The 15,309-nt window shown below is 47.2% G+C and overlaps 1 protein-coding gene across 3 annotated transcripts in view; it reads left to right on the top strand.

The window, feature by feature from the left end:
• The window catches only part of PTPRR (protein tyrosine phosphatase receptor type R), a 213,097-nt gene that overhangs the window by 125,641 nt on the left and 72,147 nt on the right, over window positions 1–15,309 (top strand). For all 3 annotated transcript variants that reach the window (XM_023644010.2, XM_070271931.1, XM_014728657.3), the window contains one exon: window positions 5,163–5,425. In XM_023644010.2, coding sequence (XP_023499778.1) covers window positions 5,163–5,425 — 263 coding nt within the window. The remainder of the gene's footprint in view (window positions 1–5,162; window positions 5,426–15,309) is intronic.

Here is a 15,309-nt window from a genome sequence, read left to right as displayed (position 1 = left end):
GGAGGGTATGTTGTGGGGGCTGGTGTCTGAGAGGAGCGGATGAAATTGAAACCCAAGTCTGTCTGGATTGAAGTCCGGGCTGTTTGCCGTGATTCCGTGTGAAGAGGAGTTAAACTCCGGCTCCTTTAGGTCCTATCGCTCTATCTCGTGCACGTCTATTCCTGGCCACAAAGGAGTCCAGTAACAGATGAGAATGCACGTATAAACCAGAGACACCACCCAGGCAGAGCTGATAAAGGGGCGCCATGCCACACCTGCTGTGCAGCCACCTCTGTTTTGCACGCAGTTTCCTGTGCTGGTCACAATTTACACACGCCTGTCTCTTCCGGAAGCCTGTGAGTTCCCAGAAGCCGGGTGGTGTGCTGTTTCTGGAATGCAGTAGCAATTGATTCACGTTTACTCAACTGAAAGGAATGAATGGATGAACTCTTTCAGACTACCTGTGAAGAAGGAGTGTATGGACTGTCAGTTGGTGACATCTTTTTAAAATCTGAACGTATTTTAATCCAAACATATGGTTTTTGGTGTTACCTACTTACGAGATTTTTTTTAATGAAAATTATAAGCTGCAAAGGAGCTTATGGGATTTTTCCAGCATACTCGCACTTCCGTGTTCCTCTGGTTCCCTTCTCCCTGCCATTCTTCTTTCCTCTTGCTGTAGTTTGACTTTTACAGCTCTCTCATTCAGTGTTGCTCTCTCTTTTCCTTTTCAAACCATCAGGTGACTTCATTGCACCCCAAGAGTCAAGCTCTTAAATGGAAAGTCAGGAATATTGACTAGCCATTGCTGTGGTAAGCTTTCAGGGTGAGCTTTGAAACAATGTGCATTCACGTGGAGAAATGTGCATATGCTCGATTCCAGATCTCGATCAGTGCAGAGAAAAGTCTCTGATGCCCTTTTCCAGAGACTTTGGGAAGAGGGTGTGGGATATAGAGGGAACAGTGGAGGTGAGTGATCACAGGTGTAAGTCAGAACCTGGATTCTAGACTTTATTTCTAGCTTTCCACAGATCATTCAACCACTCTGGGATTAAATGTGAAACGAGGAGATTATAGAGGATTTTTAAGATCCCTCATACCAGTTTCTCAATAGCAGCACTGTTGACATTTGGGGCTGGATAGTTCTACTGGGAGGAGAAGGCCCGTCTTGTGCATTATGGGGTGTTTAGCAGCATCCCGAGGGAGAGAACCCCTGCCTACCGATTGTGTCCAAGGCAGCCGCCCTCTTGCCCACCAGTGACCCCTTCAGTTCTTTCCACGTCTTGTCAGATGGCCCAATCTCTCTCCTGAGTGTTTTTGAACAGTGTCTTACACGTGTGATCCGTTCTACATGTTCTGCTTTTCCCTGATTAAAGCCGTAGAATCAGCTTGCACACACACTGCAGAGGCGGATCAAGAAGCTGACCTGTAACCAGGGCTGCCGTCAACAGGGGGCTGGAGAATGTGAGGCAAAGGTTCCTCGTCAGGAACGTCAGCTGGGGGATGGCAAAGAAGGACTTTGGACCAGAGCTGGTTTTACACAAATAAAACCATAAAGGTGTCCTGTCGAGAACTGTCGAGAAGGCAGCACCTTCTTGGCTTTCTCATTTTCATTTTGAAATATGCTTCTCCAGCACCCGGAGGTGACCAGACAGGCAAGGGTTCCGAGATATGTATTATATTTAGGTGTGAGGAACCTAGAATATACAGTACCTACATCATCTTCTGTTAAATGTATGTCTGTAAAAGTACAGATGTATTTTTCTCTTTTCTCACTCAGGAAAATCACTCGCTTGCAATTAAAAAATAAAAAGCTATCTCACCTTAAATTCTCTCACCTCATCCTTTGGTAATTATGTATTCAGCTCAACATACACGTGTCATCTGACTGGTATTGTTCCCGTGTGGGTTTTGACGAGAAGCAGTAAGTTAAAAACCTCCCCATCCTCAGGCCCTGTGACAGGGCGAGGGTGTTCACCCTCAGCGCGGGGGAAAGCAATTAAAATAAGGGTCAGATGACTTCTCAGTGTCAGGCAGCTGCTTCTTCTTGTGCTGTAATATTTGTCACCAATTAGAATAATTAGAACACACTGTGTTCAATAATTTAAGATGGAGCTTTACCCTGCCAGAGTCAACAAATACCACTGGCATAAAGGTTTCTGGGTTATAACCAGAAAAGACAAGGACTCTCTTTAATTCCCCGGCAGTTCAAGGGGCAGCAGGTGTCTCTGGTCGTACCTCATACTCACACAGCCCTTTTCCTCACAGAGAGCCTTCAGTCCGCGAGGATGGGCTCTCAGATCCAGGGGTGCTGAAACCCATCGGTGGGATTTGCCTCTGCTGCAGGTGCCATTCCAGAGTCCGTCTCTAGGACGGTGACGGGGGGCAGTGGACACAACGTCAGGGCCGGGAGGTGAACAGACCCGCAGGTCAGAACCGGGTCAGCCTCGGCGCTGCCATGGCGAGTTGCTGACTCTGGGCGCCCTGCGGTCGTTAGCTGGACCGCAATTTCTTTAATGTGTATTTAGGTCAGAAGACCTCTAGGGACCATTCCAACTCCGGTCCCTGCCATATCCCTCATCAAAAACTCGCCAAGCAGACAGTCACCCCTCCTTCCACCCTGCTGCCCTCCCAGACTTCTTTCTTGTTGGGCTGAGACGGCAGCTGGGATGTTGGACCTGAGACATCACTAAATTTAGTTTTCACTCTGTGTTTAAGTAACCCCAAACTTCCCTTTTATATCACAGTTTCTAGTTCTTCAGTTCTTAATTTTCAGTCATCTTTTTACTCAAAAATTTGAGTAAGCTTTTTGCAGGAAGTGCCCTTATGAATTTGAGAAATTCTTTCTGTTGGCTTCATACACACGAACATCAATTTGTCTAGTTGTGGGATTCATGCATCCTCTGTAATAGGCGTTTTTTCCCCCGAGCCATGAAAATCGCTCCATTTTCTTCTCACATTTACTCTTCTTTCAATTGACGTACATTTTTCTTAAACCAGGAACTTTCCCCTTTCCACACCCCTGAATTCCTAGGAACAGGGTGGTCCGTTCTGTTCATAGCAGCTACTCCCTGCCTCTCAGGACGCCCGAGTGGGCACTCAACAAGAAGTAGTTGTGAGTGGCTCACTTCTCTTCGTTTATCCTGGTTTATCATTTACAGTGACTTCTCTGACTTCCATATCCTATCTTTTCTCCTGTTTTCATCTTCACTTCTTTATTTTTTGCCCTACACTCCAGGAGTCTCCCAACTTCACCATCTGTACAACAATTATGTATCCTGCATTGTCAGTTCTGTTCTTTATTGCTTGCAAAGACGTACACACTGCCACTGAGTTTTCAGTTCTTTGAATTCTTTTCTTTATAATCTCAGCCTGATACCTTTTCATCTTAGATTGTTGCATTTTTATTTCATCCTGATTCTTTGTTATAATCTTATTTTATTAAACAGACTTTTTTTTTTTTTTGGAGGAACATTAGCCCTGAGCTAACTACTGCCAGTCCTCCTCTTTTTCCTGAGGAAGACTGGCCCTGAGCTAACATCCATGCCCATCTTCCTCTATGTTATATGTGGGACGCCTACCGCAGCATGGCGTGCCAAGCGGTGCCATGTCCGCACCCGGGATCCGAACCGGCAAACCTTGGGCCGCCAAGAAACAGAACGTGCGAACTTAACCGCTGCGCCACTGGGCCAGCCCCTAAACAGACTTTTTTTTAACCAACATATTTTCAGAATACTGGACAAATATTTTCTAAATTTTTCCTGAAATAGATTATCGCAGGTACTTATTTCCTTCACAATTTCAGGTGAATTCTTTTCTAATTTTCTTTTCTCTTTAGTCATCCTTTAATAAGAAAAAAATTTATTTAGACCTTCTATCTTTCCAGTAGATTTCAAATATAGAGCTTACTAGAATTGAAGGGAATTTAAAAAAAAAAAAAAAGGAAAGGAAGGATTAGCCTCATGACTGGTTACAGTAAATGTGATTGAAAAGATCCAAGATCACTCTCATTCAGCTACCAGACTCCAGAAGTCAGACCGGGGAGCCCCCTGGCTGAGTCTCTGTGAGACGTAGACGCCACCGCTGCTGTAACTGCAGATAACGGGCCAAGTGAGCTCTGCACTCGAAGCAACTTATCCAGTCCCTTCCTGGAGACGGACTTGAAGAAACACGAGGGCATCCAGTTTCTGCAGGAATCGGAGGAGAAGAGTCAGCATCAAGAGAAGAGAAAACATATCCAATCCTCACATTGTGCGCCTTAAACTTATATAGTGCTGTGTGTCAGTTATATCTCAATAAAACTGGGAAAAATAAAACGAACTTTAAAAAATAATAAATAAATGTTTAAGAGAGCAAAGGAAAAAAAAGAGGCCATAAGAAGGGAAGCCTGAGGACAGGAAAGACGAGCTTTGCTCCCCTCACAGTCTGGTCCATTGGAGTGTTCCAGCAAAGTCTCCAGTTCTTTTAAAAGTTAGGTGAAGGTCCCACCATTTCTAAATTGAATTAGCCATTCCAGAAAGAACTCTGAGAAGGAAGGAAAGTGATGCTTTTGATTTTCTCTACATGCATTAAAACTTAAAAAGGGAAAGGCTAAGAAAGAAAATTCTCATTGTCCAAATGATTCTTCGATAGATTCCCTAGATGTAAGGTTTTCAAGTATTTACCAGACGCTCAAGTTAATGTATGACTGTGCAGATGTCTGCCAACGTAGGAAATCATGGTTATAGCATAACTATCCTTTAATTAATATTTTGCAAGACTTTCTTACATGTTGTCTTCGATGGTGATCTCTGTTTCTATAAATGTTGTAGGCCCACATTTTGTGGCTATTCCTTCTATAAGCTTCCATTTCAGTCATTTTGAGTAAAAGCTTACATGTGATCAAACAGACATCTGGCACCTTTATAAAATTAACTAAATTGCTTTTGAATATATATTTGAGGAATAGATTCCTGTACAAATAGATTTAACACATTTGTGCACTGTAACTAGAAATGCCAAGTGTATCCTTTTGAGAAAAATCTCAGTACAACAAAACTGAGAAGCCATCCAGATGGATTTGCTTGCTGGTGTTACCATCAAACCTTTATTTTGGTTTGTCTTCTAGATTGGGGTGAAGGAGATGATGCTTTGTTGTTGAGTGGGAAAAAATGTGACGGGAGCCTTTATATCTCCTTCTATAGATTCTTTACAGAATAAAAGAAAAATGTCAGCTTTCCTTGAGACAAGATAAAGAGAAAAATCAAGAGATCCACCTGTCACCCATCACGTTACAACCAGCGCAGTCCGAGGCAAAGGCGGTCGGCAGCATGGTCCAGCATGAGCAGCTCCCAAAGGTACTGAATGTGGTCGTGGACCCTCAAGGCCGATACGCTCCTGAGATCAAAGCTGCCACCTCGGTCTGCCCTTCTCCTTTCAAAATGAAGCCCATAGGACTGCAGGAGAGGTAAGTGCGTTTCTGTACCCACTATGTGTTGCTTTTTTGTTTCTGGAGGATTCACCAGCTGAAAAGGACAGACCTAGAGAGGATTGGCAGATTGCGTAGAAGTGTTCATCACCTAATGGACACCAGGAGGAGGAGGTCTTTCTTGACCCCAAAAGAGTCTAGCTGTGTTACCAAAAGTCTTTTAGTTATATCTGATTCTGTTAAGCTGGCGTAGACCCAAATCCAGGTCTTCTTGAGCTACCGGACAGCTTCTACCGTCATTTATTGAGTGGTTTTTGAGGGTCACTGACCTAACAGCACTATCTTGTTTACTTGTCATCAAAACTCCGGTAGACAGAAGGCCTGGGAATGAACTTAGGCTGTTTGTCACCCAAGACCATATTGTTTGGAGTAAGGTAGAAACAGTCTATGCCACAAAATAATCTTTTTAATAAAGTTTTCCCTCTGCTTCCTTTGAGAGAAACAAACAGTAAATAACTGAAGACCCACGAGGTTATTTTTGTTGCCTCACACGCCTTTGTGATGTGCTTACACTGATTCATTCCCATTTAAAGCAAATCCAACATATGAAAAGAAGGGCATGCAAAATACATACAGGAGAATAAAGCTTTATTATAGCTTATATTAAAAGCTTATATTTATTATAGCTTATATTATAGCTTTGCTATTATAAAGCTTATATTAAGTAAAGCTTTCCCATGGTATGTCTTAAAATAAGCTTCATGTTTATATTTACAATATGATTGATATTATATCCAACATGACACGCCAGGGTAGTGGGGGAACTGAGAGGTTCTCAAGGTTCATTCTCCTCTTATTTTCCTATATCTCCATTTTCTTTTGCTGTCCTTTTTGTTGCCTTAGGTTTTTAGATCACATATGTAAATTTTGATTATATTTCCCTTCACACGCACACACACAACATCCTTTCAGAAAATACAATTTGGGGCTTTAAGAACTGCAGAGACCAAGTTGGTCCTTCAAATTTGTTTGAAAGTATTGTCAAAGAACAATGAATGATGTGAAAAGAAAGGGATCTGTTGTAGAGATCTCCAAAGTCTTGTGAAGGGAGAACACTGACCCCAAAACAGAAGGAAAATGAGAGCAGTAGAGTCATTCTTTCTAACTCCTCCCCCCAAAGACTTGGCTTCCTGACGGATCCGAGTGGGTCTCTGGGTACCATTCTCTTCCTCAGACACCACTAACTTGCCGTCTGGGCTGCAGTCTGGAAAGGCAGACAGGCTGAAAGTCTCCTCTGAGGCTAACGAGGCATCACGAGGCCTGGATTCCAGACCCAGCTCTGCCATTTCTGGATTGAGTGGGTCCATGAGTCATTCACCTATCTGGGCCTCGCTTTCTTCTGTAACACGAACGGGTTAAACCCTTGAAGCAGGCATTGGAGCGTGGGTGGAGTGGCATGGGCACGGGGGCGGAAAAGATCTGCTCGGATGAAGGCAGTAAGGGGTCATTTTCTATAGACAGTTTAAAGATGATAATAAAACTGACTAAAAGTCAGACTAATTTTTGTTGTCATCATGCAGCACAATTCTAAGCAAGGTCAGCGGCTCAGTCCTCCAGGGCGGACGTATTCCCAGCATCCTGCCCCTTGAAGGCCACTGCTGGGCACGTGGGAATTTCAAGGAGCATAAGGTTAAAGATCCGTTTATTCATTTCAGCGAAGCGAGTGTTTGAGAAGGGAGGGTGCAGGGATGGTGTCTCGCTCATCTTCGTGGTCCACATGGAGGCACTGGCAGAGCGAGGGTGTAATCAGTGTTAAATGGGTTCCCTGGGCCCTGGTCTGCTGACTTCCCTGCATCCCCATCCATATCCTCCCACCGCCTTCCCACCTCAGAGCAGGAGGAAGCTATTTTCTCCACAAGGGCTCCGGGTCATTCCCTCCCCACCCTGATAACCCTCCATCAGTTTTCCTTCTCTGTTTTCAGCTGTACCCTCTTTGCTGATGCTGTCTCCTCAGCACAGAAACAGGTTCTGTTTTGTATCCTTGACTCAATTCCTCCTCTGGTTCTTGTCTCGCTTTCCTTTCCCAGGTGTGTCTTAAATGAGCAGAGCATATTTGTTACCTCATTGGTCTTCTTCAAGCTTGCATCCTCCCCACTCCTCTCACGTGTGCTTGCCAAGTTTATCAGTGGTCTAACCGCCAACTCCAAAGCACGTGTCCTGTTTCTTTTCATATCCAGCACTAGTGCCTACGTCTTGTGAGAAACTCTCTCTTCCTTTGGCCTCCAAGACATTACTTTTCCAGTTCTTGGGGGCTACCTTTGGGTCCCACACAGACGCCTTCAGAGTTTCATCAGAGAGTAGACTCAGCTGGAGGCACTTCTGTAAGAATCATCTGTGTAAAAGGTAGTAAGAGAAGACGCACCTGTGGTTGGATTGCCCAGGGTGGAGAGAGGAGGAGTGGGAGTGAGGAAGGAAAGGATACAGAGAGGGAAATTAAAGCACCGCTTCCTCTCGGAAGCCATCCCAAGCTCCCTGGGCCCCGTCCCCTTCCTCCTCTAGCCTGCCCCACCATCCCAGACACAGCTGCCTCTCTGTGCCCCCTCTCCTCCAGTCCCACAGCCTGTGTGCAGACAGCATTCGTAGACTTCTCAGGTGTAGGTAAAATGTCCACTTACTATCTCACCCCATAGACTCTAAGCTTCTCGAGGGCACACATATGATTTAATCGCCTCTTACGTACAGAACATAACTCCTGCAAGGCAAGGGCTCCTGAAATGGATGCTTGAGTGAGTGAACGTTATACTGAGTGGTTCCCAGGTCAGCTCCCAGTGGTCGTAGGGACACACTGCTCGTTCCACCATCCTTTCCTCTTCTGTTCTTACCCCATTTTTCTACCATAATTCCCTGCCAAGATGGCATAGGGGCGAGTTTTGAGAGTGATAAATAAGGATATATGGTGTTCCACGCAGTCACGAAACTTTTCTGAGAGTTTTAAGCCTTAAAACTTAATTTAGGTTCATGTATCCTAATGGCACGTTTAAAATAGCCTTCTGTTTTACAGCCCTCCATCCCGATCCTGGAGTAAAATGACAATTCTCTGTTTATTGCATGGAAGTCTGGCTTCATTAAAGTCACCATGAGACCATAAAAGGCTGTAGTACAAGTTACTTGTCCCAAAAATCTTTTGGGTCGTGTCATATGGAGCTCTCAGCCCTGATGGGGAGACTCTATTACTCTGACATTATTAATGATAAAATATAATTTAAAATTTAAAATAAATAAAATAAAATATGGAAATAAATGCATATGCTTAACTGAGTACAAAGGCTACACCCTGTAAATTATGAGGGTAAGTCTTGAGTTCCCTCTTCTTTTCTCATCTCCAACCAGCCGCCAGATCTGGTGACCCGGCTGCTCTGACCTCCTCATCATCGATTCTCTCTTTTTGTAGCCATCGCCCTGGACCCAGCTCGTATTATTTCATATTTGAATTTCCGCATTTTATGACTGTAAAGATGATGTCAGGACTAGTATGTGTTACATATCTCGCATAAATTATTTCGTCAGCCTAGCTGCCTGATCTAATTCCCTGCCCAGACTGATCTTGCTGGAACAGCACTTGCACTCTGAACTTTGCTGTGTGAAAATGCCCCGTGGTTCCCTTTGGCTCCACCTTGCTGGGCCTTCGTGTCCTCTGTGCCTGGCCCTGACCGTTCCTTCCAGTCTGTTCTCCCGCGTGCTGTGTTCCTGCCCCCATTTGCGTCTTTGTTCACCGGGTCCCTCTTTGTCCTCCTCTCCACCCCTAGTCTCCAAAGCCCAGCACAAAACTTACCTCCAACCGTTGGCCGTGACACCGATCCATGTCCACAGTGACTTCTGACCCCTCTGGATGCTCTCACAGATGCTCCTCCTGCAGTGACTTTAAAGAATAATTCCGAGAGGGACTGAAACTGGCTTTTGAGTGGTCTGTCCTGTCCCTCAACCAGCTTGTAAGAAGCTCAAGGACACGCACAGGCTCAAGATGCTCTTGGGTCTCCCCTGCTTCCTGTACGTGGTAAACACTCAAAAATATGACGGAGTTAACTGATTAATTAATGTTCCTTACATCTGGGGACCTAATATCTTTCTGAAGAATCTTCCATAAGAACAAGTAGCCTAATGAGAAACTACAAGCTGAGTCTCTGGTTAATATGACTTCTGACATTTACTAAGCGGCTCAACAGGGTAGCTAACTAGTCGTTTGTGGTGTAGTTTTCCCAATCTACAAAATATGTATGAGAATCCCTGTTCTACCTCTTTCCAAAGGATGCCATAAACCCCACAGTCGACGTAAACCGCACTGTGCCCTTGAGAGGCAGAAGAATCCAGGTGCTTTGTTCTGTTTGTTCTGTTCTCTGATTTCATTCCTCAAGCTTAGACTAAGTCAGTTATATCTTTGAACTCAGGAAAGTGGAAGCTTTCCTTTTACTGAATTGATAAGGCTGAACCTGCCATTTGACATCATAAATATTTTTTAAACTGTCAATTGACTTATAGTTTTTCTCATCCTACTTATAAATATACATTTATAAATTTGGCCATTTAATGTTATTTAACAAATATCAGTATCAAATGAAATCCATTCTCATGTAAAAATGAATTCATTTCCCGTGGTGAGTCCATGAACTGGGAGGTGCGTTCACACCTGCCCACACACGCCACAGGCACAGTGTGTTCACCGGCAAGAGGAGAATGGCATGTGCCCTGCGTGGCTCTGAGACAGTCAAGCTGGGTGTCACATGACTGGCACAGCATGAGGCCGTAGTGAGCTCCTGTTCCCCCTCCTGCGAATCCCCCACTGTCCTTCTCAAGGACACTGCACACAGGCCCAGTGAACAGAGGCCACAGTCAGACCCTGGAATGAGGGTTTTCTTCAGTCGTAAGGCAGAGAACTTGCAAACATGAGTGTCTGCAGGTTCCCCTTCAGTCTCTGTATGACTAACTGCCAACTGCACACAGGCAAATGGGAGGATTCACATGATTTCCTCATTTTCCTCATTTGATTCTCTGCTGGAAGTAAAAAGTGAGCAAGGACTGTTGGAGGGCTGTCTGGAAAAGAAGGGTGGACTCGTGGTAACTCGTCACTCTGTTCCTGACTTACGTTCTCCTCGGTGAGCAGTTAGTGGCCCCTAGGAATCCAGCGTGAACGGGGCATTCTGTCTGTCACAGCTGAGGTCTCCACAGGCCCCAGGCGTTGCTGGTTCCCAGTGAGCAACCATCCTCTAACTGTTCTTAAACTGCACCACAATATGACTTATTTTGGCACCCATAAACTCTGTGCAAATAACACCCAGGCGTGTGAATGTAAAGGTTTTCTTGGGGGTCACAGCCTGGCTGAGCGTGGGGGTCCTCTCGGAGCTAGAAACACGTCTGCAATGGTGGAAGCAAAGGGACACGGGCCGTGCCCAGTGTCAGAGCCGGTTCAGTACAGCATCCTCCTAGCACGGTGAGATGTCCTGGCATCTGTCCCTGGCTCCCTCTAGCGGAGAAACACATCCATGCTCAAAAGTTTTAACTAAGAAAACACTTGTTGGGAGACTGGAGCAAAGGAAAGAATATAGAACGGCTGTGACTCATCTCAGGGTACCAAGTATATGAAGTGACTCTGGGAATCAAGATGTGTGTGCGTGAACCGGAGCCGGCAATGGCAATGGATGCAGCTCCCTCATTTCCCGTCACGTGAAACTGAGGCCCAGAGTCTCCTCTCTCGGGTCTGAGGTGAGGGTCCCCGGAGGCACAGGCTGACATGAGGAGTCACTTATGGAGAGGGTGCTCCCGCACGTTGTCACTCCTCTCAGCAAATTTCCTGCTCGGCTTTCAGACGCTTTTCAGATTCCGAATCAAGTGAAATTCGGTTTGGTGAGGCGCGTTCAGAGCTCTCCAGGTGGACAGCCACTTCACTGCCGGGCGAGAAGCCCACTGTCAGTCTCAGGCTGCTCTGTCACGTGGTTGTCCCCATTCTGGAGGCCCAGCGATAATCCAACGTAAAGGACCCAGAGGGTGGCAGACACGAGGACAGAGAAGAGGCCGAAGGGAGAGGGAGGTTTAAGGCGGTAGTCCAGGAGCCTCGTCAGAACTGTCCTCCTGGGAGACGGGGGAGGTCACTGTTGTCCATGCTGCTGGGTAGTGACTGAGCCCACCCCTCTGAGTGGGCGGTGGACAGCGGGGCCAGAGGAGGGGCAGGGAAGGTGTGGGCGTGTGCCCCTCCGCCAAGCTGCTGCCCTCTGTGGGGAGAGAGAAACCTAACACACTGACCACGACCACCATACGCCCGACACCGCGGATGCGCCATCCCATACGCTGGTCACAACACCCTTGGCAGGTGTTATTTCAATGCCCTTCCTGCAGGTGAGCTCACAGAGGCTTAGGGAGCTCGAATAACATGCTTGATGCCACAAAGAAATAAAGATGGAGTTGCAGATTCAAATCTGGAGAGTCAGGCTGCAAAATCCATGCAGGACCACTCTCTTCCACCTCCTCCTGGAGGACACACGTGACAGAGGCCAAGCTTCTCTTATTTCTTATGACCAAGTCTTTATAAAATGCTGTTATGGGGACGTCCAGTGGGGGGCAGGCATTGGACACATGCACAGTGAACATCAAGCTGTTTTCCTCTTTATTTGTAGGAGGAACGTGACTGTATTTTTATGTAGGGGGGCTGGGGTTCCGAAGGAAGTGAAAGAACTTTAAAAGGTTCTTTATTCTTTTTTTAAAAAATAAAAAACCTACTGGGATTAAGAAAATGGAGGCAAAAGTTTTGAAATCTGCCTAAAAATGAACATCAAGTTATGAGGCCAAAGGTAATTGCGGTAAATGAAATGACGTGGATACAACCCAGGGAGAGCAGGACAGAAGGCAAGATAGATTCTCCTAGAGTTAAACGCAGCAGAGCTCTGCCTAAAAAGGCAGGAGGTGGCCATCGCTTGTTGGCAATGCAGCCTGTTCTCTCCAGGCAGGCTGAGGTGGTCCAGCCTTCGTGGCTGATGGGCCCCAGGAGTGTGGACCTGGAGGCAGCTCCAGCAGCAATCGTGGTGATGGCTCCTTTCCTCTCCCACCTCCTCCTTCCCAGTCAGGGCTCCTAGCAGAACAACAGGAGGAGGTCCTGCTGGGCCCTCTGACTGCTGCGTCTTCCCCAGACCACCCATCACACAGGCTGCCTCAGCCCGAGACCCAAGCAGAAGGGGCTTCTCAGCACAGGTCCCCATCCATCCTTCAACATCCATTAACCTGCAATCTGATCCTGGACCGGCCTCCAGCTCTGCCAGGTGGTCTCCATTTCCACCCACACTACCCGCCCACCAGTTCCCTCTGGGAGCTCTTGTGGCCTTCTGCGCAGTGTGACCTATGTTCAGAGAGAATGACGCACTCCTCCTGGCTGCACACAGTCAGCATTTCTAGAGCGTTCTTGTTGTCCCGACCCTGAAGAAAAGGTGCTGCCAGTGTAATTTTTTGAGGTTTCTCTACCCGTGATCAAACTAGAGTTGCCCTGTGGAGAGGACTAAGTGTGGTGCTTTTTAAAATGAGCTTTGTCTCTACTGGAGACGGTGTTGCGGGTCCTAACGTAAAGGCTGACAGAATTCGATGAAACGGCGTGGTTGTGGAAGCCTCTTCATGGGGGGGCGGGGGTATGGGGTGGGGCGCCCTTTGCTCCGGTTTGGAGGGGGACCCGCTCGGTCCCTTGACCTGGTCGCGAGGCCGTGCGCAGGAGCCCCGTGCGCTCCAGGGGCCGCGCCCGCACTGTCTTCCCACGAGGCGGGGCGCACTCCGCTCCCAGCACATCTTCCCGGCTGCTGACACGGGGCCCCCGCGGCAAGGGTGAGAGATCACGGGCGGTCCACGGCGGGTGGCTCCGGCACGGTCACGCTGCTGTTCAACTGCAGGGCTTGTTTTCTCCTTGCGAGTGTGTGACGGGCGCTGGAGCGCCGCCGCCATGCGTCAGGACGCGCGGTCACGGGGCGATGTGGCCAGGGGTCTGCCCCGGAGGCCGGCTCCGTCCTTGTACAAAGTACCCGTCGTGATTGGATGTCCTCGGGCAGGCGGAGCGTACTCTCTCCTGGCAGACGCTTTAGGAAAGGTCTGGTGTGGTGACGAAAGGGCAGCGACCCCGGAGTTAACAAGCAGGTGTGGACACCCTCAGCGACGATGCGCTTTCCACCGCGCTGGGCAGGCGGTGATTTTCATTCCCCACTTAATCCACGAGTAAATGTCAAGGACAGTGTGTCGAGTGAAATTATTATTGCCAATATGTCTTATAATATATAGATCCTTTACTTAGGAGCCGATTCTTTCTAAATCAGAGGTTTGCGTGGGGCCTCTGTGGGTCTTCCCTTTCGGAGCCCGTTGGTCCTCCTCGCTTCATACCTCTGCCCTGTTCTCTCCTGACTCTGATTTGCCCGAAGGGTGGTACCATGCCTGGCACAGACCACCTGTGCCGTAAATAGTTGTTAGAAAAAGGAATAAGTTCTCAAACTTAGGTTAATTTTATGGAAAGAACTACTTAGAAGACAAAACTGATGACCCCCATCACCTCCCACTCACCCTACAGACAGAAGTCTCCTGCGCTGGCGGGCGCCCGGCCTCAGCAACCACACGAGGGAGAGCTCGAGCTGCTCTCCTTCACGTCCTCAGTGACGTCACGCTCGCCATGGGGCCTGGGGGAGATCGTGGAGACCCTCCTTCTCCCTCTGGATACGGCCTCCTGAATGACTGGTTTAGTCTCCTGTTTTATTCGCTGTTGCCTTTGACTCCTGAGTTGGTATTTTGTTAGTAAATCCCTCTTCAGAAGAACACTCTTCTCCTGACAGAATGCTTAGTCTACCTAAGGATTCTGAGAAACTGTTTGAATTTTAAACCCCTCTTAATCAATAATGTGAGTAAAAATGATGAAGTGCTAAAGGACCCTTGAGAGTAAATACATTAAAAGTACAGCCAAGACCCAGTGTCTCCTGAGGGGACACCCTCAGCGTGGGTCCTTAGCTAGTCAGTCTCCGATGGACCCTGGACGCTGCTCCAAACTCTGTCGCTTTTTCCCCTCGGCTCTTTCTCATTGCCCAGGGCAGCCTGTCTGTGTGTGCACCGCTCTCCTCAAATTCCCTCCCCTCATCCCATGGGTGGAAAGCACCCTGACGGGCAAGAATGAACGACCTCTGACCCACCTCCCCTCCCCGGTCCCACGAGGGCTCCCACACATACGCACACACGTGGACACTGCGAGAACTCCTTCACCTGTTTCCTGACTTCTGGTCCCACACAGAGGAGAGTTCTTTAAGTGTCGGTGAATAACACAAAGTTAGCCTTCCCCGCCTAGTTCAGCTCTGCAATGTCCACTTCATTCTAGAAGCATCTCTTTAGGTCAGGGAGAACCTCTTCCTTCACAGTTCATTCCAGCCAATTCATGTGACCAATGAGCTGTTTAGCTCTGTGGCCTGTCTGCTCCTGTTTAATGTATAAATCTTGTGAAGTTAAAGCGACTCCGTCCTGAACCTGTTTTCACAGCACAAATAGGCATCAAGACACTTGGCAAGAAGAACCATGCGTGTTTGTAAAATAGTGGTTTAGAAGTCGAGACAGGTCTCGCGGAGAACGAGACCGCAGGTCCCCCAGGGGAGGCGAGACCTCTTCATCTCCAACGTGCTGCCACATCCTCATCCTAGTCTTCACTTTCCTATTGCACATTTTGAACTTCAACCTTCTTTTACATAATCATGAGAGTTTTGCAAGGAAAGATTCTTCCATCCAATTTATTGATCCAAGTAATCTTTATGATCTTGATAATAACGGTAACAATGGCTTAATATGCCATCACTCTTTCGCAGAAGACAATTTATTTCACCTTTTAAAGTAGCCTTTAAAGTGTATTATCTCAACTTTAAAAGGGTTTTATT

This window comes from Equus caballus, chromosome 6 (genome assembly GCF_041296265.1).
Source record: "Equus caballus isolate H_3958 breed thoroughbred chromosome 6, TB-T2T, whole genome shotgun sequence".
Classification (NCBI taxonomy): Eukaryota; Metazoa; Chordata; class Mammalia; order Perissodactyla; family Equidae; genus Equus; species Equus caballus.
This window is presented reverse-complemented; position numbering and strand designations above follow the sequence as displayed.